The following is a 19,359-nucleotide window of genomic DNA, read 5'->3' as shown; positions in this document are numbered from 1 at the left end:
CATTATTTTAATTCGAAACTTCCGAATTCCCAACCTAGAGGACAAACTTTTTCGTTTCTTGTTGATTTCTTGTTCATTAAAGCAAAAATTTCGTTATTCCGTCTTCATCAAAACAAATTTCAATTACTTTAAATCATCTCTTCCACAAGCTTTACAATTTGAGACTTTGTTGGAATTCTAATGACCTGCCAATAAAGATCCATATCCTTTCAAGCAGGTTAAGTAATTTTTGGTTATTACGATGTTAATGTAAAATACAATACCTCTTTATTCAAACATGATCGAATATTCCATTTCCCAATTGATTGTAATATTTATATCAATAAAAATAATATAACCACAAAAAATGAAAAGATTTAATTTTTACAATTCATCACCATCAATTTTAATAATTGTATTGTGTTGTGTATTGTTCATCAATGTTGTATTTGGATCGGATCAACAACAACAACAAATTAATGCAGATCCCATTGTAGATATCCACATTCCAACAACAACAACAACAACTTTAGCCGATCAATACAAGAGTAAAATCTACTCGGATCAAAGCCTTCGTGATGATATCATGAAACGATTCCAAGACTATTTGAGATTACCTACTCAACATCCAAAGCCTGATTATGCCACTGCTATTGATTTTCTGTTGAAATGGACAAGAAGTGTTTTCCATATTGATGATAGTACTGATCCGATCAAGGAAGTGCAAGTGAATGCTAATTTAAAGACTGGAGAAAATTCCATTCTCAAGTATTATATTTTCCATTGCAATCCTGCTAAACCAAGTTTTATATTTACATGGAAAGGAAGAGATGCTTCGAAGGGAAGTATCATGATTAATAGTCATACTGATGTAGTTCCTGTTGATAAGGATCAATGGAAGTATCCACCATTTGATGCAACAATGGTTGATGAAAATACAGGAAAGGGCAGAAGAGTTTACTCGAGAGGATCTCAAGATATGAAGAATATCGGAACTGGTTACATGGAAGCTCTTGTTGCTCTTGTGGAATCTGGATTCAAACCAGAGAGAAATCTTCAAGTTGTTTTTATTGCTGATGAAGAAATTGGAGGTGATGATGGATGGGAATGTTTGATTCAAAACGAATTGTGGAAGGAATTGAATGTTAGTTTTGGTATTGATGAAGGTTTGGCAAGTGGATTGGATGAAGATATAATCCCAATTTATTATGGTGAAAATGTTGCTCACTGGTTTGAAATTACTGCCACAGGTAATGTTGGACACGGCTCTCAATTCATTCCTCAAACAGCCACTGAAAAGATTTACAAATTGCTCAATGAAAAGGTTTTCCCATTCAGAGAACAACAACAAGTTCAAATGAGATTGCAAACCAACAATCCAAGAGAAAAGACACAATGTAGTACTGTTATTACTATCAATTTGACAGGTCTCAGAGCAGGACATACCAACAAGGAAACTGGAGAATTCTCTAGTCCTAATGTTATTCCAAGAACAGCTACTGCCTTGTTTGATATGAGAATTCCACCACATATTGACTTGAAGGAAATTGAAATTATGCTTCGTTCATGGGCTGATTTTGTTAATGGTACCATCAAGTTTATTGAACAACCAAAGATCAATCCAGTTGCTGATCTTAATGATGAAACTGTTAAGAAATTCTTAGATATTGTCTCTTCAAGAATGAAGACAGAATTGAGAATTTTCCCAGCTGCCACTGATGCCAGAGTAAGTTATTTTGCATTATATTTATTAATTCTTTATTAGTTCCCAAGAGCTGCCGGTGTCAACATGATCGGATACAGTTACATGCCAAATACCAAGGTTTTGCTTCATGACCACAACGAATATTTGGATGAAAATGTGTATTTGGATTCTATTGTTCATTACATTGCCATTTTGGAAGGATTATTACAAAATTAAAGAATTTTGCAATTTTCATAATTATCGTCTTATAGAATTTGATTCAATATCGTTGGATTTAATTACCTAACAGTGCTACTTTATCTACTGTATTCATAATTTATGCACTGGAAGATTGAGCCAATAGTTGCTTTTCATTCCTATCATCAATTTCACAAGACTTCTTGACTGACAAATCTCCTCCACGGATAGAATGCAAAATTACCTGGTTAGCCAATGGAGTAATAACCTTAAATATCACCAATGCCAACAAGATGGTACTGTACAATATTGTGCATGCAATGTTGATGGAAATATAACCAAACAGGAATGATGGAAGCAAGAAGAGTGAAAAGAATCCTAAAAACATATAGCTCACAAATATCATAATCCAAAAACAATAATTCAATCCAGTGCCATTGGAAACTCCAAGTCTATTCTCTAATTGTTCATAATCAACAATTGTGGAAGGTGATTTCATTAAGGAAATATTCGAGGGAGTGCAAGACGAAACCAGCAATGAAAACAACCCCAATGCAATGAAAGCACCAGCGCCAACACTAATAATCAAGTTCAACCAAATCATGTGTGGATCATAATGTTGTACAAATAACTGAGTCATGTAGATAATGACAGGAATTACAGTTGTTGGGATTATGAGAAATATTGGGACGAAATTCAATACCATTGTTGTAAACATGGATTCTCTACTATCATTCATTCCACTCAACTTGTTAATTCTATCTTCAATAGATGACACCATCCACTGCATGCCATATATTGAAGTGAGCTTTCTCTTACTATTCAACACTCTGTCAAGAATTACAAAACCACTCAAAACCAGCATGATATTAACAGTGAAGAGGGTCCATGGAAAGGTTCTATAAACATTTGTAAATCTAAAGTAAGCATACCAATAATAAGAAACATCAAATATTGGAAAGGAAATAAATTCCCAGGGTTTCAGAGGAAGAGTTATGTGAACAGCCACGAATTTGTCACCAAACTTTTTGTTCCAACCTAATTTTGAGATGAAAATCAAAGGAACTTGACCATTGTAATTGAATGGAAGTCTGTAAACATCATCCTTGACACTTTCTTGCAAGTCAATTGAACCACCCACAGGATTGGCCAATTCAGATTCTCTTGCAAGCTTTTCCAAAGGCCAAAACTTGCTATCCTTCTGAAAATTAAAGTACTTGTTAATAAAACCCTGTTCTCCACCATCATAACTCTGATATTCTTTCAATCCCATTTTCTCCTTCATGTCAAGAAAAACTTTCGTATCAGGTTTCAAAACCATCAATCCACCATTGAAATAATCTGGTACACACAAATCACTAACAGCACAAAAGTGTCCACATTTAAACAAATGATCAATCTCTGGTCTCAGAATCACCACATCCGCATCCAAATAGATAACCTTTTTGTAACCAAATTCATCCAATCTCCACATGTGAATCTTATTGAACGTGTCCATGTATCTCCTCTCTACTGAATTTGAAGCTGAGTGCTTGCCATTCGTTGGATTGTCAATATATCTAGCAATGAAAAAGTGAAAATATTGTCGATCTTGTTCACTTAAATTATTTACAATTTGTTCCATAAAGTATAGTGTCTTTTCGACTGATGACTTTTCAACATTCATTCTTGGTGGAACTAGGACGAGAATGAATGGATTTTGTTGAATGTCTTGTGTATTCATCTTGATACTCTGAAAAAGAGATAAAACTCCAATCATGTAATCGAAAGCTTTTCTGTCATTAGACGAAACTGACAGAAAGGCAGCAAATGCTCTCTCCACTTGACGAGGATTCACCTGCAGTGGCGAATTGACAAACTTTTCCAAATCATCAAGTGTTGCTATTGATGATTTCTTTGAGAAATCCAACGTTGACTTATCAAGCTGAGGTCGAATTTCCAATGAAGATGAAAGTGGTAATCTCTTCTGTGAATTGCTACCTTCCAAATTCCTCCTTATCAATGTTTTTGCTGATGATCTAATTGAAGATGAATGTATCAATGGAGTTGTGTGAAATTGAATATTATTATTAAAGAATGACTGATCGAATTGAAGTAATGCCACTCTAAAAGCTATTAACACCAAACACAGCACCAAGCAAAACCAAACAAACATTGCCAACATGTTCAATCTTTTCGATTTGTCATTTAAAATAATCTTCCTCACATGATTCTTCATAATTGTCCTCTGTTGATGATTCAACCAACAGTAATTAACATTCAACATTTTTAATCGTCTAAATGAGTTTGTGATTCGTTCTTTTTTTCTGATAACTTTTCAACAAGAAGGGAACAACGGTCAAATTGTGTTGTTTCAAACTTCTTAACTATAAATGCTCCATCCATTTACGAAAATTTTCCATTTCCAATTTGTTTCAAATTGAGAAGTTGGTTTTTTGGTAGTGAGTAACAGATGATTCTTCACTCTTGTAATACCGAAATTATTGTTGTTGGATTTGAAGGGATTGAATCCTTAATGAGAAAACAGTTGTAAGATTTTCTTCATTATAATTTCGTTGAAAATTCAAAATAATGGCCAGGTTTTTAGAGTTGATAATGTTGTGAGGTGTCGTCTATAATGTTGGAGACCTGCAATTAGATTCTAGAAGGAGAAGGTGTCGTACATTTCAATATTATAAAGTCAGTATCACCAGAAAGTAATATGTACGACAGAAAGCTTCATCCAAAAAGAAACTCTCGGCAAAGTTTAGGATACGCAAAAGGTGGTTGGAAAAAAGAAGCACCTTGTGCGAATTGTCTCATGATTCATTATTTCCCAGGTGGACGAGTTTCTCATTGAGGTTGTTGACAATGCTATTCATTGAGAAAAAATCATTTCTTGCTATTTCTTGGTTGAATGTATAAGATTCTTGATGATTTTTCAATCATTTGTTGAATTTCCTTATTGTTAGTATAGTCTCCTTTGCATTTTATGTGAATTTCCTGTAGTGGAGATTCAGAGCTATCAGTAGTTAAAAGTACTTTCAACAAATCCAAGTGCTTTGCTGTTTTCAAGTCAAATGATTTCCTTAATTTTAAAATTCTCAACTTTGGAAATGGATTATTGAGTAATAATTCACTTGCCGAGCGAATATCCAAACTCTGGAATTTGATTTGTACAAGGTTTTTACAGTTAGCTTGAGCCAATGCTCCATATAAATCCAGACGCTTCTTCGTCTTGTAGAATTTGATATAGGTTAGATTTGAAAGTTTTCCTTCTGAAAGGAGCACCAATTGTCCAATAGTTTCAATTGTAATTTCCAAGTGTTTCAAATGCTCCAATTGGGAAATGACATACATATTCTCGTTTTCTACTTGACCTGAAAATATTCTCAACTTGGTAATTTTCAAATCTGCCAAATGTTCAATGCCTCCTTCTTTGAAATGACAACCAATTGAAATATCTTCCAATGTTTTTAATTCTCGAACGGTTTTAACCTCTTTCAGTGAATCGCAATCAATATCGAGAGTTTTCAATTTTGTAAACTGAATCAAGTTAGAAAGTTCCACAATGCCTTTTCTATCCGAAATGGTCAAGCTCTCAAGGTTTGGCAAGTGCATGTATGGAAGCTTGACTGTGTGAGATTTCGAATCATAATTACTATCTAGTGTGAGGGTTTTTAAATTTGGTAGTCGTAAATTATCCAAACTTGAAAGTGTCTTGACTTCCAAATGGACGAGACTGGTCAACTTTGAGAGAGCCACAGATGAAACTCTTGCCCTTATCCGTAAAGAGTCAACTTCCAAATCACAATTTTGTAATACCTTTTCATTGTAAGCTGAATGCATGGAAAAGAATAGAGATTTCATATTTGGGAAGAATTCTCTATTGAACTTGACTTGATAATCACCACAGTTTTGCAATTTGGAGTAGAGCTGAAATTCTTTCATATTTACACACGGATTTTTTGGACAAACCAAACAGGTAAATTGTTCCTCTGTCTGAATTTCCAAATTAATAGACTCCAAATTAGTAAATGTTGTTTTTACAAAGCTCTCAATAGATGACTTTTGTATTGTTCCACTAAATTTGAAACTCTTCAAGTTGGGAAATATTTTATCGAAATATTCCAATGAATCCACTTCACACTTGCTCAGCTCTATAAACTTTATCCTCGCAGCAACGATATTTTTCTTATAAATTTCACTAAACTTGACTTTGAAATTCCTCAATCCCAATTTTTCACACTTTTTTGTTTTCAGCAATCTCTGTATAATATTCTGAGATACTTCACTATTTGGCAATGTAATCTTTATCGATGAGAAATAATCAAAGAAACGATACTTGTCTGGATTCTCAATTTCTCTATAAACCTTTCCTAATATCTTTCTACTATACACATGATTAGAAAATTGCAAATCAACCAAAGCAGACTCACACACTCTCCTCCAATCCGAACAAACATTAGCACACGCAATAATATCCACCACACCCGAATTTAAAAACTCTAAAATATTCACAATTATTAATTCATCACCCGATGGAAAAAACAATGATGACGACGATGATAAAGATGGTGATGATATTGAATTTGCATTTGACTGAAAATCGGCGGCTGAATTTGCTGCTATCGTTGTGGATACATTTGTGGGTGATGAAGATGATGAAGTGAGTCTCCCAAAGTTCATCTTCATACGACCAAGAAGGAACGCCATTTTTTAAATGTATTATATTTGCTTGAATGAAAGTTATTTGGTTTTGTAATGGAAGGTTGTTGTATACGTCCATTATTTATAATATAGGCGATTTTATATTTATAATATTGGACAATATCCTTAATAGTGCCTGCTACGCTTTCCTTATTATCATAATTGAAGATCTTCAAACAGATAAGGCAAAGCTATTAATACACTTGAAAGCGGCTTTCTTTTTCCTTACGTATTGTGTTTAGATATTTAATCAATTAAAAAAACAGGAGGATGAAAACAGCTGCGAGTTTTTGTGCGTTTTTTTCTAGAGCACTCGGGCGATGTGCTTATAGAAAGTGTAAGGGAAATGGAAGGAAGAATAATTTATTAATGTACATGATGATGATGATAATAACAATGATGTGGTTTTGTTTGATGAGTAGTGCCTTAATGGTGAATGGACTAAGTACGGAAAGAAATAATATACAATTTAATAAGAATGATTATGTCGATGGGGAGTGGAAGAATTGTTCCTTCTTTATTAAACCGGGAAGAGAGTATGTATTTGAAAAAGTGGAATGGAATTCTGAATTCATGGACAAGTTTCCTGAATTACCCTTCGCTTTTGGTTGTGAGAAAGTAATGATTCCCTTAACGATCCGATCGATATACTTTGGAGATGCAAGCAGCAACAAATTTCAATATTCTCCTGTGGTTGCTAGTAGGGAAAGAGAGGATTTATGTTCATTATTCAAGGATTTGGATTGTCTTGAGTTGTATCAGAGAAGAAACACTTCCGATTATATGGCAATTAATTATTGTCAGTATTGTTCGAGTGCCAAGAACTATCTGCAACATCACTTGAAAATTATTGATTGGAAGATGAGTCTGGACAATTCAACAATGGTGGAATATCCTTCGACCTTTCTTTGTGGAGGATTTTCGAAAGGAATACCCATTTATTTTGCCAATGACAGATATCTCAGTTTATTGACTCCATTTATTTGCTATTGTTCTTCTCTCAATGCCTTTTCGAGTGATTGTTTTGTAGAATTTTCAAATTCACCAGTCGTTTCGAGAATAGTTGTCGTTTTCTTGTTTGGCATTCCAACAGTTGTGCTGAGTTTCTTCCTTGTTGTGATTCCTTATTTTGTTCATATTGTTAAAAGAAGAAAGTTTAGATCTGTTGAGTTGTCAACTCTATTCCTCTTGATAACTTCAACAATTGGAGAGATTCTGGTCACATGCTATTCAATATCTCCTCCATTCTCTGATAATCTGATACTGTATGGAATGGGAACGATATTCTCAGCCATAGCTCTATTCTCTATTTACTATGCAATGTTGCCAGCGTTTTTGGTTTTTGACAGAATTTACATGTTCTTAACAACAAAGGAACAGGCAAACAGTAAGATTTTCAAGATTTTAACCTTTGGGGCTGGTGTTATTTACGCTTGTTGTTTTTTATCAGTAATTACAACAAGTTTATTCATAATGATCGGCGAGAGTTTAATACCGAACGGTATTATCAGTGTCATTGTGGCGTGGTATGTCCCACTTGTGGTTACCTCAACACTCTTTATCATTCTTTCAATAAGATTGGTGAAAGCATTGAGAACTGTAACAAATGTCAACTTTTTCAAAACAACAGTAAGTAGCAATGGCTTCTAATTCATTACAATGAGTATAGTATTTTAAAAGATTCGTTCTTCTTACCTTGACACTTGCAATTCCCCTTTTGTTGAGTACAGCAAGTTATATTCTTACGTTAAAAGGAACTAGTTCATTAGAATTCAGCATTGTATACTATTTTGATTTCATCTCGCCACTTTTTGCATTTTGTGCATTTCTCAATACCATGTCAACCATGTTTGACAAGGAACACGTTAAAGAGTGCTACAATTGCAACGTTGTGAGAAAGATCTTTTCAACATTGGAGAAGAGTAAGAAGATTATCCTAAATGAACATTCTGCAGAAAATGAAGAACCTTTCATTGGAAAAGATGATTCCTTTAAAGATAACCGAGACTCTACCTATGTTCCACCAGACAATTCATTTGTAACAAAGGACAGTTCGATATGTTCTACAGTTTCAGATAATAAGATTCATTAGATTCGAATAGATATTTAAAGTTAAGAATATTGAATTTGTTATTTTGATGCTTGTGTTCAACAAATATCGTAGTGGAAAACAAACCGGAATAAGCGCAAAAAACAACAAAAAAAACGCCAAAAGGAGTATTACCATCATTCAACCTCTACCTGCCAACTGTCAAACATGGGCAATTTTATAAAACCATTATTCGCTCTCTCGCCACCAAGAATACTTCTTCTAGGTATGTAGTATCTCTGTCATCATCCCATTAAATTTTTAGGTCTTGATGGCGCTGGTAAAACAAGCATTCTCTATAAACTTCAAATTAATCAAACAATACAGACGATTCCAACTATTGGTTTCAATGTAGAAGAGTTGGATTACAACGGAACTAAATTGTGTATGTGGGATTTAGGTATGTACTACATCTAATGATGATTTTAATTTTGATTCAATAATTTCAAAAATGTCACTTTAATTTCACTAGGTGGACAAAAACAAGTGAGAACACTTTGGAAACATTACTTTTCCAAATCACAAGCTCTTGTCTTTGTTGTAGATTCTGCGGATAGTGACAGAATGGAAGAATGTAAAGAAGAATTATTTTCCGTAATTAATGATCCCTTGTTGGCCAAAGCTAAAATTCTGATATTTGCCAACAAACAAGATCTGGATGAAGCAAACAAGTCCAGAGAAAAATTGGAATCGTTTTTGGGATTGAAGGAAATTAAACAAGTGTGGAATTTGCAATTGTGTAGTGCTGTGAGTGGTGATGGATTGAAGGAAGGTCTGGATTGGCTTTCAAAGAATCTCTAATATGTGTGTGATTGTTATTGGAAAATAATCACAATTTTTGTGTTTACTTTTATTTAAACTATTATATATTAATATTTAATTGAATTTTGTAATATTGGTTTTTTGATTTCTTGAATGAGCTCATTATTGGATGGATTGGCGAATATTGTTACTTTCGTTTCTTCCACTGATCATTTCTTTCGGAATTGTAATCATTTCTTCCTCGTTTGTTGTGTTGCTGATATTCGTTGTGCTGATCGTTATGTGTGGAATAATTATTGTGCTGATGGTGGTGCTGCTGATGCTGATAACCATCTCTCTCATAATTGTCATCATCGTATAAATGACGATGATTGTGTGATGATCGTTTATATTGCACAAAATCTCTCTCAATAAAGGAGGGTAATTGTTTGGGTGAGCATGCAAGTGGATAAGTCTTGAAATAGTCATGATTGAGTGCTTCCTTACATGTGAGTCGTTTCTTTGGATCAATAACGAGAAGCTTTTCAATGAGGTCAATACATTTCGGATCTACATTAGCTTGAGAGAATGTTCTTCTAATATTTTCACGGGCATTCACATTTTCATACTTTTTCAGTAAATTAGGGGAAAGGTATTTGGAGGCAGAAGGGAAATTCCCTGACTTGAGCCATGATTCACTTGGTGCTCCTAACAGTTTGAATATCATATCAAATGCTTGAATTTCAGTATCAGCTCCAAATAATGGCCTCCTCAATAGTATTTCAGCAAAAATACATCCAACACTCCACATATCAATCGACTTGTCATAGTCCAATGTCCCCAACAAGAGTTCTAAAGGTCTATACCAGAGGGTTATGAGATTTGGCGTCTTTTTCTTGAACATTTCAATGATAGAGTCCTTTTGATGACTACTTCCATAGGCGAGATCTCCATCCAAAAACTTTGTGTCACTCCTTGCCAATCCAAAATCAATAATCTTAATAATTCCTCTATCATATAAAATGTTAGAGGGTTTTAAATCTCTACTCAAAGGTTTTGAATCATTCAAAATCGAATATTTACCTATGAATAATCAAATTTTCATGTAAATAATTCACACCCTCTAAAATTTGTAACATTATACACTTAATTTCCGATTCAAGCAATGCAAATCTCTTTGATTTATCAATCACAGTCGTCAAATCATTCTCTATAAAATCCATCACAATAAATACACTATCCAATTTACTTCCAACCACCATCTCCCTCAATCCCAAAATATTTCCATGTTTCAATTCTTGACAAAATTGTTGCAAATATGAAATTTCTCTCAAATAAGCCAACGAAATTCCCTCCTCATATCTCGAACTAAAATCTAATCTCTTCAACGCCACAATCTCATTACTCTTCAAATCCCTTGCCTTGTACACATTCTCAAATATCTTCTCCAACTTTTCAAACTCTTCCACGTTCCTACACTTGCCATAAAATTCCCGCCTTTCGAGAAATTGTTTTTCTGCTCGGAAATTTATTCGGGAAAGCGGATTTTCCATGTAATGTTGATGATTAACTATTTGGTGAATATTATTATTTTGATGATGATGGTGATGTGGTAGTGATGATGATGATGATGAATTGGACGGGAAAGGTTGATTGTGATGTTGCTGCATTTTTTTTAATATTTTTTTAAATAATTTTTTTTGTAACTTGTATTAAATAGTATTATATATTTTACAATGAATTAAATGGTTAAACAACGATTTTTCTTTCTCTTCATGACAATGATACAAACTACACTAATTAAAATCGCCAAAGTTGCAATAATCAAACATGATCCACCAATCGAAACTGAAATTGCAATAATTTCACTTTCACTCAATCCTTCCAATTGACTTTTCCATTCAGAAACAGTTGCTGGTATTTTGTTTCCTCCTTCATTGGGAGACGAAACTTGTTTCTTATAATTCTTATCAATTACTGCAAAGGAAGTTAAATGTTTCGTTTCACATTTCATGGAAATTACGAATTGAGAATCGGCTTGTTGAATGGAAATGATTTTTGAGGAAATTCCTTCGTCGCTCCAATCATTGATTGAGGTATCGAAAAACATGCATGTAAGATTGGAGGAAGATTCAATTTTTGAGAGTTGAATATTTGTGAAGAGTAATTCGATTGGTTTCTCCAAGTTTTTCACAGAAATTATCATGGAAGAATTGGTAAATAGTGAGAGAGTGATTACTGGACTGACTACGAGTTGAGGTTTGACAGGATTTTCACTTGGATTAGTGCTTGAATTTGTAGAGTCAACCACAGACGAAACTAGTGTAATTGGATTATTGGCAATTTGTGAAATGGTTTGTGAAAGATAACTTGAAAAGTTTGAAGGAAAGACAACTTCAATAGTGTCAACAGTAGTAAATGTCAAATTCTTGGAATTTAGATCAGTCACTGTCTCAACAACCTCAACAATAATTTCCTGTTTTGTACTTGTCGATGAATTGCTTCCCGAATTTGACTGACTTTCAGAACAAGTAAAGTTTTCATTCAGAGTTGATCCTACACAGAATGGAATTTGACATTGAGTTCCAACAAATCCAGATTTACAAACACAACTATCTGGAGCACTACAAACTCCTTGACCATTCGTACAAACTTGTGGATTTGTAGAAAGAATTCCATTACACAATGGAAGTGCACATTTGGTTCCACTCCATCCTTGATCACAAAGACAGAGATTTGGATTATTCGAATAGCAAATTCCATTTCCAGAACATGGACAAGCTTCCCTTGGTAATTTGTAAGGAGTTAATGTTGAAATTCCGTAAGGACCTGAAACGTAAATGACTCCATTGGTTTGGTTGACTGCAAAGCCAGTCACTTGAAGGGTTTGAAAACTAACTGTTGGGCTATTCTTTGGATTGTAGACTAATCCAGAAATAAGTCCTTCTGAAACTACTGAAATACTTGTCGATTCAGAAATTAACAAAGTATTCCAGTAACCAGTTTTGAAATTTGACACTGCAGAGATGGTGAGTGGCTTAATTGGCACTTCTAATGCATTATTAAAACCAACACTTCTGGCTAATCCATTAGAAACACCAGCAATTTGGATATAGCCACAAAATTGAAATAAATCTGTTGTACAGGTCAATTGATAAACATAACCTTTCAAATCACTGATTAATATTTCATCCTTTTCACTAATGTAAATATCATTCAATCCAGTGCTAAAATAATTGTATAGAGTGGAAATGATTCCATTCTTATCGACCTTTCTAATAATATTTGTAGAAAGAATGTATAAACTTCCACTCGAATCAGAAGCCAACGCCAATGGATTTGAAATGGTTGAAGCATTCGCATACTTTCCATCTCCACTAGATAAATTAGTTCCATTTCCAGCAATTCTTATCGCCTTAGTTCCCTCAATCTTATACACTGAATTATATAGAGTTGAGCCAACATAGACTGTATTATTAATGGCAACAATACTGGAACATCCTGCAATGGATGTCACTAATTTGTAACCACCACCTCCAGCAGGAGCGTTTCCACTAACATCATAATTGAGGATGCTGCCGGACATGGTCTCTAAAACATAGAGATTGGATCCAACGAGAGCCATCTTTGTTGGATTGACAAGAGTAGTAGCTGCTGAACCTGATGAGCTAAATCCAATAAGGGTTTTAACATTGGCATTTAAATAAGTTCTAATTCTGGCATTTCCATTTTCGGAAAAGAATAATGTTGAACTTGCCTTACTAATGGACAATGCCATTGGAGAGGCAGTCTTTCCACCAGAAAGAACTTGGCCATCACTCATGAAACCTAGATTAGGTCCCATCAACACAACTCTATTCGAACCATCAATAGAAACTGAGCTTAACTCATTCGTATCTGTTGTAAAGTAAATATTTGCAGAGTTTGCTGCCAAACTGCTGACAAAAGCTTGGGTGTCATAGACAGTTACGAAATCTGCACCATTCCATTTCATTATAACTCCACTAGGTGTGGAAATGTAGAGTATTTGATCGGTGGAAATTGTCATGGCCGAAATTCCATTCGAAAGTGTGTTGTTTACATAGGCATAGTTGCATAGGCCATTTCCTGCGAGTGTTGTAATATTATTACCAGAAATTAATCGAATGGTACAAATTTCACTCTCATACAAGATTAAATTACCATTCGAATAGAAATTCAGATAAGTTGGACCAGAAAGTGGTGAAGAGGTTCTTGAAATTACCAAAGGATTATAACCAGTTGACCCAGAAACACCAGCAAAGATTGTAACAAGTCCACTACCTTCACTTTTGACTCTGAAAATCACGTCAGTATTTTCAATTGTTGTAAAGTAGACGAATCCTTGATAAACAGCAACGCTATTAGGTTCTCCAATATTAGTTTCCTTTGGAGTTGCATACAAATCGCTGAGCGTTAAAGGAGCTCTGTGATAAGAACCTGTTCCAACAATAGTTTCCACCACTTTCGTCTGAAGATTATACTTGTTAATGGACTTGGTAAAACTATTAGTAAAATACAATTCTGTTTCATTGTAGAGAAAGGTTTGTTTTACATATCCAGTATAACATGCAAGTCCAGTAGTTCCATCACATAAAGCTCCCAGAAATTTTCTTTCGTATAGATGAGTAGCAACTGCCGCGTTGAGAGAATTTGGATCAATGACTTTTGCTTGACATGAATGGCTCACTAGTATCAATATTGACAATAAAACTGTCAGAAAATACCAGAGCTTTACCATTTTTTTTTTCTAATGGTTCCCTTTCTTTCGTCTACTTTCTGATGCCAACAACTAGAATCTTCCAGCACAGTTTGATGATTGGTGGGAAGCATGTACGATTTTTAACATCCCAAAAGTAAACTTTCCTTTTTTAAAATTCTTTAAAGTTGGAAATTACCAAGTTTCGAATATAAAAAAATGTTTCCAAATCGACCATCTCTTGGTGGCTCTCCACCACTTCCCTCCACTGGCAGATCATCTTCATTATCAGTTGGCCAAGATGATAAACAACCTATCCTAAACAATTCCCAACAACAACATCATTCAGGTAATCTTGTTGGAAGAGATTCAGAATTATTCGAAACTAGTCATCCTCACCATTCATCAGAACACATTCCAGAATCGAGATTTGATCCAATCTCAACTAATTACAATCCAGAAGTTAATATGCAAAGAGGAGTTTCGTCCTCCATCGACAAGGAAACTGTTGGAAAGGGAACTTCAAAAGTTTTTAAAGGAGAACCTTCTGCAGATCATGAAAGACCACCTCAATTTGAAGATTAGTGGAAACTGTGTATATTTATAATAAAACTTTACAATATTTAAAAAAATTTAATATTGTTGTAAAAAGTTAGGTGAAGGCAGTTTCGATCTGCCACCTCAGATTCTACTCTGGACCTCTGCGTTCTCCCAATTAAACCATTCACCTAACAACGACCAATTATGATCTCAACCCTAATTGTGAAATTTCTAAAAATATTGTAATTCAATTTTTGGTTTACAATTAATTTTCTATATTCAAAGAGATGATGACATTTCCACATATTTTTTAAACTTGATCTTTATCATATATCTCAACAGTACTTTGTCTTCTAGGCATCAAATGATTTATCTCATATTTTGGAGGGAAAAAGAGTAGGCGAAGGTAGTTTCGATCTACCACCGCAGATTCAACATAGACCACTGCATTCTCCCAATTAAACTATTCACCTACTAATCAGAAATTCGAACCAATCATTATTGTAAAAGTTCTCAAAATATGTCAATCAATCTTTTGGTTTACAATTATTCTTTTTAAATTGCATTGAAAATGCCTATTTAAAGAAAATAAACATTTATTGTAAACTCAAAAATTTAAAAGTTTTGTGTAGGTGAAGGTAGTTTCGATCTACCGCCTTAGAATCTACCGTACCTTCTATGTTCTCCCACTAAACTATTCACCCACAAAAAATCAATTTCATAATTAACCTTTTTCGAGAAATTTTATTTGGAAATTTCCAACAGTTTTTGGTTTAAAATTAATAACATTATCGAAAAATTGATAAAACTTGTATGCTATTTATGCAAATATTTGGTTTCATTCAATAAATTTTCAATCATTGCTGTTGTATCTTTTAGTTTACAATGATTGCATAAATATTTATGGAATTTTTCATTTCCAAGCAAATTTTTAAAAAAAAATGCGTGAACAACAATCAGCAACAATTTCATCATCTTTCCACGCCAATGCAATCATTTGGAAAGAAAAACAAAAAATTAGAAAAAGCATTTCTGATAAATCCCGAACCAAATTTTGCAATCGTCATCTCAAGAGAAGAGAAATAGTCTTGTCTCTTGATCAACTCGGAATTTTAAATTATTATTTGGATATGCAATGTAATTCCTTTAAAACTGTATTGGAAACTGTAACGACAATTAGAAGCCTATTAGTGAGAGAGGATAACCGACCGGCCAATATTCGAAAGGTCATTGAAGCCGGTAGTACAAAAATGTTGGTAAACTTTCTTGATCATGAGAATATTACAAAATATTACACTATTGAAAATGGGAATAATCAATCTGAAAATCCAATTACAAAAGTGCAGGTTGACAAATTGATTTTTGAATCAGTATTGTCATTGACAAATATTGCTAGTGGATCACCATATGATACAGCACATGTTGTAGAGCTGGGATGTGTTCCTACATTTATCAATCTACTGAAAAACTCGACAGATTGTAACGTGAGAGAACAAGCCATTTGGGCTTTGGGAAATATTTGTGGAGATTCTATCAGGTTCAGAGATTTCGTCCTGGAGTGGGATGTATTAACGCCTTTATTAGATCTTTTAAATGAAACATTTCTCGTAAATTTACTAAGAACGGGTAGGTCTATATTATTTGATATGATTGGCTTATGATTAATTTAGGTTCATGGTGCTTAGTAAATTTGATGAGAGGAATACCATATGTATCTATCAAATATGTCAAAATGGTTCTGCCAGTTCTCTCCAAATTAATTAATACTTCTGATGAGGATGTTGTCAATAATGTTTGTTGGGCACTTATTCAAATAGCAATAAGTGATGATCATATCGAAATACTTATTCAAGCTTATGGTAATATTATCGAAAAAGTTATTTTGCTGCTTTCCTCTGAATGTACAAGTATACAAGTGTAAGTATCTATTCTCAAATTATTCTTTAATATTTCACGTTAATATATTCATATTTTCAGTGGTTGTCTTCAATTAGTTGGATATATAGTTACAAGAAATAATTCTCATACAGACCACATGTTGAATATTCGATTATTATCTGCATTATCATCCTTCATTTTAAATGAGAATGCTTTTCTAAAGAAAGAAGCAATTTTTATCGTTTCAAATATTACTGCTGGAACCATTGATCATATTAGAGCGGCTGTTGAGTCTGGAATTATTGAATTAGTGATTGAAGCTGTCAAACAAAATACCGAATTAATAGTGAAAGAGGAACCTTACTATGTTATCTACAATTTATGTACTACGGCAACGGACGATATTATTGATTATTTAATTAAGATTGGAGTTGTACCAATACTTCATCAAGGATTGTCATTAGTAGCTGTTAACCAAATTTGTTTGAGTACTCTTTTGAGTCTATTGAAAAACAATAATTTCAGAGAGGAAATGAATAAGTGTGGAATAAGGGATACTCTCGAAGAAATGATGCATTCTGACCAAGATACTGCCTTATGTGAAATTATTCAACAAATATTGGTTATGATGAACGAAGAGAATAGTGAAAAGGAAAAATCATAATTTAACATCATATCTTTAAATATTCACCCTAAATATTAATGTATGATATGATTTCTTTAAATATTATTTATATAGTATTATTAAATAATTATTAAGAATTGGTGGGGAAAAAGCTAAGCGTAGGTGAAGGTAGGTTCGATCTACCGCCTTAGCTTCTAGTGCAACGGCTACGTTCTCCCAATTAAACTATTCACCCACAAATCTGCAATCTTCCCACTAACTATATTTGTGAATTTTCTTTTAATAATTCAAATCATTTTTGGTTTAAAATTAATATTCCTTATTAATTTGCTGAAAATTGTTTGGTTTGCCAGAATAGGTGGTAATAAGGGTTCCTATAGCTATGTGAAAAGATTAGAGTTTCTAAGGAATTGAAAGTTGGAATTGCCAACTCGTCAACTTGAATATAATCATTTCCATACAAATCCAAATGTTTCAATTTCTTCAAATTTAATCCATTACTACTTTCAAATAGCATACTAATGGATTCCTTTGGAATTGCATTCTTTGATAATATTAAGGTTTCTAAGGATTGAAAATTTCCCGAACAAATGTCCAAGACTCCACTATTTCCCAATAAGTTATTTGACAAATTTAAATGTTTCAATTGAGATGCAAGAGAGCTAGCACAGAAGTTTGTAATATTCGATTCTATTCGGTTGCTCACTAGAACTAAGGTTTCGAGACGTGAATTTTCCATTCCGCTCAGAATTTCCAATCCTTTTGATGTAACTTCATTGTAGGTCATGTAAAGTTCTTTTAAATTTTCTTTCAAAATTTGAGAATTTTTGAGAAATTCAAAACCTAAATCTCCTACACGATTTAAATTGAGTTTCAGAATGGAAAGTTTCAAATTTCCTTCACAAATGGATTTCATTCCTTTATCAGTAATGTTATTGTGATACAGATCCAATTCAGTTAAATTAGGTAAGATAGCCGAATGTGTTAAATATTTGAGAGAAGAATCTCCAATTTTCGATCCATAAAACGAAAGACTAGTAAGTGAAGAAAATCTATTAGGAAAACACTTATCCGAAAGAAATATCCTTTTCATCACCAAGGTTTCACCTCTCAATTGCATCAACTCCAAACTGTTGACTTCCACCATTCTTGGAGAATTCGAACAAAGAGCTAAAATATTCGATTCTCCTCTCAATGATAGAAACTCCACTCTATACAAACAAACACACACATACCAAAACTTGGATACTAGTGTGAAAATTGAGTGTAGAGTTTCAACTTCAAAATGTGGAAATATTTCTCCAATCATGACATCAACACCGAGTGAATCAAATAAATGATCATTCGAATAAGTGATTGATTCATCGTCTTCATGAAGAGTAGGTTGATGTTGAATCATTTTTTTGAAAAGTTTCATTTGGAAATGAAACACAAGGTCCTTTGATTTCAAAAGTGTTTTTCAATTTGGAAATGTAAATTTTGAATATTTATTACAAAATTGAAGAATATCACAATGAGTGCTCTATTGTATGTTATTATACATGATTCTGTTTTATACAACTTGTGCCTGTTCCCATTGGGATTATATCTCACTGTGATAAATAATTCAATTTTCCTAAATTATTTTCAGGAGAGAGATTTTCCTTTTTGAAACAATCAAATATATGAATGTTTCCTTCCAAAATTAAACAAGATGATCTCCCCTAATGAATATACAATGAATACAATTATTTCTTCATTATTTTCATTGGTTTTCATGTAAAATTCTGAATTTGTCATTTTGGTCAACTCTCTAATATTTGAAATTCAAAATTCTCAATAAATTTAATACCCAAATCAACTAGGGACCAAAAAATTTGTTCCCTTGACTACAGTGATTTCCTTAGCTCTACTTACTACCAGTCCAAATTAGTCCTTCCCTCCCAAAACGTATTTCAAAAATTAAATTTTTAAAATTATTTTTAAAGCGACCGTAAAATTTAAAATCCGATAAAACGATCAACGATCCTTTCAACAACGGTGACATTCCGGAAATAATTGATTCATGATGGTTCAGCATCCAAAGGTATCTACCACAAACACATTTTTGAAAAAAACAAGCAGTGTGTGTTGCTTTTCGGATTGATTGTCCACCATCATCATTATCAGCAGCGAATATCGAGGTGGTGCTGATTAAGTACGAGTTGTTGTTGATTAGCTTGGTGCGCATCATCCTTTAT

General features: G+C 33.5%; 9 protein-coding genes, 1 non-coding gene and 3 pseudogenes across 13 annotated transcripts; 4 read left to right on the top strand and 9 right to left on the bottom strand.

Moving 5' to 3' along the window:
* Positions 1-346: 346 nt before the first annotated feature.
* NAEGRDRAFT_81120 (GA1981-PA-like protein) lies at positions 347-1,917 on the top strand (the record flags this gene model as incomplete). The annotated part of the gene is made up of 2 exons (XM_002672762.1): positions 347-1,705; positions 1,745-1,917. The coding sequence occupies 2 exons, from the start codon at positions 347-349 to the stop codon at positions 1,898-1,900; spliced, it is 1,515 nt and encodes a 504-aa protein (XP_002672808.1). The 3' UTR covers positions 1,901-1,917.
* Positions 1,918-2,000: 83 nt separating this feature from the next.
* NAEGRDRAFT_72117 (uncharacterized protein) lies at positions 2,001-4,025 on the bottom strand (the record flags this gene model as incomplete). Its single annotated transcript, XM_002672688.1, has 1 exon — positions 2,001-4,025. The coding sequence occupies one exon, from the start codon at positions 4,023-4,025 to the stop codon at positions 2,001-2,003; it is 2,025 nt and encodes a 674-aa protein (XP_002672734.1).
* A 707-nt stretch (positions 4,026-4,732) lies between these two features.
* Positions 4,733-6,556, bottom strand: NAEGRDRAFT_52010 (uncharacterized protein; the record flags this gene model as incomplete). The annotated part of the gene is made up of 1 exon (XM_002672687.1): positions 4,733-6,556. The coding sequence occupies one exon, from the start codon at positions 6,554-6,556 to the stop codon at positions 4,733-4,735; it is 1,824 nt and encodes a 607-aa protein (XP_002672733.1).
* A 2,251-nt stretch (positions 6,557-8,807) lies between these two features.
* On the top strand, positions 8,808-9,440 carry NAEGRDRAFT_72115 (ARF/SAR family small GTPase; the record flags this gene model as incomplete). Its single annotated transcript, XM_002672761.1, has 3 exons — positions 8,808-8,865; positions 8,905-9,039; positions 9,112-9,440. 3 exons carry the CDS (start codon positions 8,808-8,810, stop codon positions 9,438-9,440), a joined length of 522 nt encoding a protein of 173 aa, XP_002672807.1.
* A 148-nt stretch (positions 9,441-9,588) lies between these two features.
* Positions 9,589-11,050, bottom strand: NAEGRDRAFT_52009 (uncharacterized protein; the record flags this gene model as incomplete). Its single annotated transcript, XM_002672686.1, has 2 exons — positions 9,589-10,390; positions 10,464-11,050. 2 exons carry the CDS (start codon positions 11,048-11,050, stop codon positions 9,589-9,591), a joined length of 1,389 nt encoding a protein of 462 aa, XP_002672732.1.
* Positions 11,051-11,121: 71 nt separating this feature from the next.
* Positions 11,122-14,139, bottom strand: NAEGRDRAFT_72113 (uncharacterized protein; the record flags this gene model as incomplete). The annotated part of the gene is made up of 1 exon (XM_002672685.1): positions 11,122-14,139. One exon carries the CDS (start codon positions 14,137-14,139, stop codon positions 11,122-11,124), a length of 3,018 nt encoding a protein of 1,005 aa, XP_002672731.1.
* A 177-nt stretch (positions 14,140-14,316) lies between these two features.
* On the top strand, positions 14,317-14,682 carry NAEGRDRAFT_72112 (uncharacterized protein; the record flags this gene model as incomplete). The annotated part of the gene is made up of 1 exon (XM_002672760.1): positions 14,317-14,682. The coding sequence occupies one exon, from the start codon at positions 14,317-14,319 to the stop codon at positions 14,680-14,682; it is 366 nt and encodes a 121-aa protein (XP_002672806.1).
* A 68-nt stretch (positions 14,683-14,750) lies between these two features.
* Positions 14,751-14,827, bottom strand: NAEGRDRAFT_t556 (annotated as a pseudogene). The gene has a single exon. The product of its transcript is annotated as a tRNA-OTHER (tRNA).
* Positions 14,828-15,034: 207 nt separating this feature from the next.
* Positions 15,035-15,110, bottom strand: NAEGRDRAFT_t555 (annotated as a pseudogene). Its single transcript has one exon. The product of its transcript is annotated as a tRNA-OTHER (tRNA).
* A 156-nt stretch (positions 15,111-15,266) lies between these two features.
* On the bottom strand, positions 15,267-15,341 carry NAEGRDRAFT_t554 (annotated as a pseudogene). Its single transcript has one exon. The product of its transcript is annotated as a tRNA-OTHER (tRNA).
* Positions 15,342-15,578: 237 nt separating this feature from the next.
* Positions 15,579-17,179, top strand: NAEGRDRAFT_72111 (uncharacterized protein; the record flags this gene model as incomplete). Its single annotated transcript, XM_002672759.1, has 3 exons — positions 15,579-16,263; positions 16,308-16,554; positions 16,615-17,179. The coding sequence occupies 3 exons, from the start codon at positions 15,579-15,581 to the stop codon at positions 17,177-17,179; spliced, it is 1,497 nt and encodes a 498-aa protein (XP_002672805.1).
* A 120-nt stretch (positions 17,180-17,299) lies between these two features.
* NAEGRDRAFT_t553 lies at positions 17,300-17,375 on the bottom strand. Its single transcript has one exon. It is a non-coding gene; the product is annotated as a tRNA-Ala (tRNA).
* Positions 17,376-17,462: 87 nt separating this feature from the next.
* NAEGRDRAFT_72110 (uncharacterized protein) lies at positions 17,463-18,539 on the bottom strand (the record flags this gene model as incomplete). Its single annotated transcript, XM_002672684.1, has 1 exon — positions 17,463-18,539. The coding sequence occupies one exon, from the start codon at positions 18,537-18,539 to the stop codon at positions 17,463-17,465; it is 1,077 nt and encodes a 358-aa protein (XP_002672730.1).
* Positions 18,540-19,359: the final 820 nt, after the last annotated feature.

Source organism: Naegleria gruberi (genome assembly GCF_000004985.1).
Source record: "Naegleria gruberi genomic scaffold NAEGRscaffold_51, whole genome shotgun sequence".
In the NCBI taxonomy this organism is placed as follows: Eukaryota; Heterolobosea; class Eutetramitea; order Acrasida; family Naegleriidae; genus Naegleria; species Naegleria gruberi.
The sequence above is the reverse complement of the archived record's forward strand: the minus strand, read 5'-3'. Positions and strand labels throughout refer to the sequence as shown.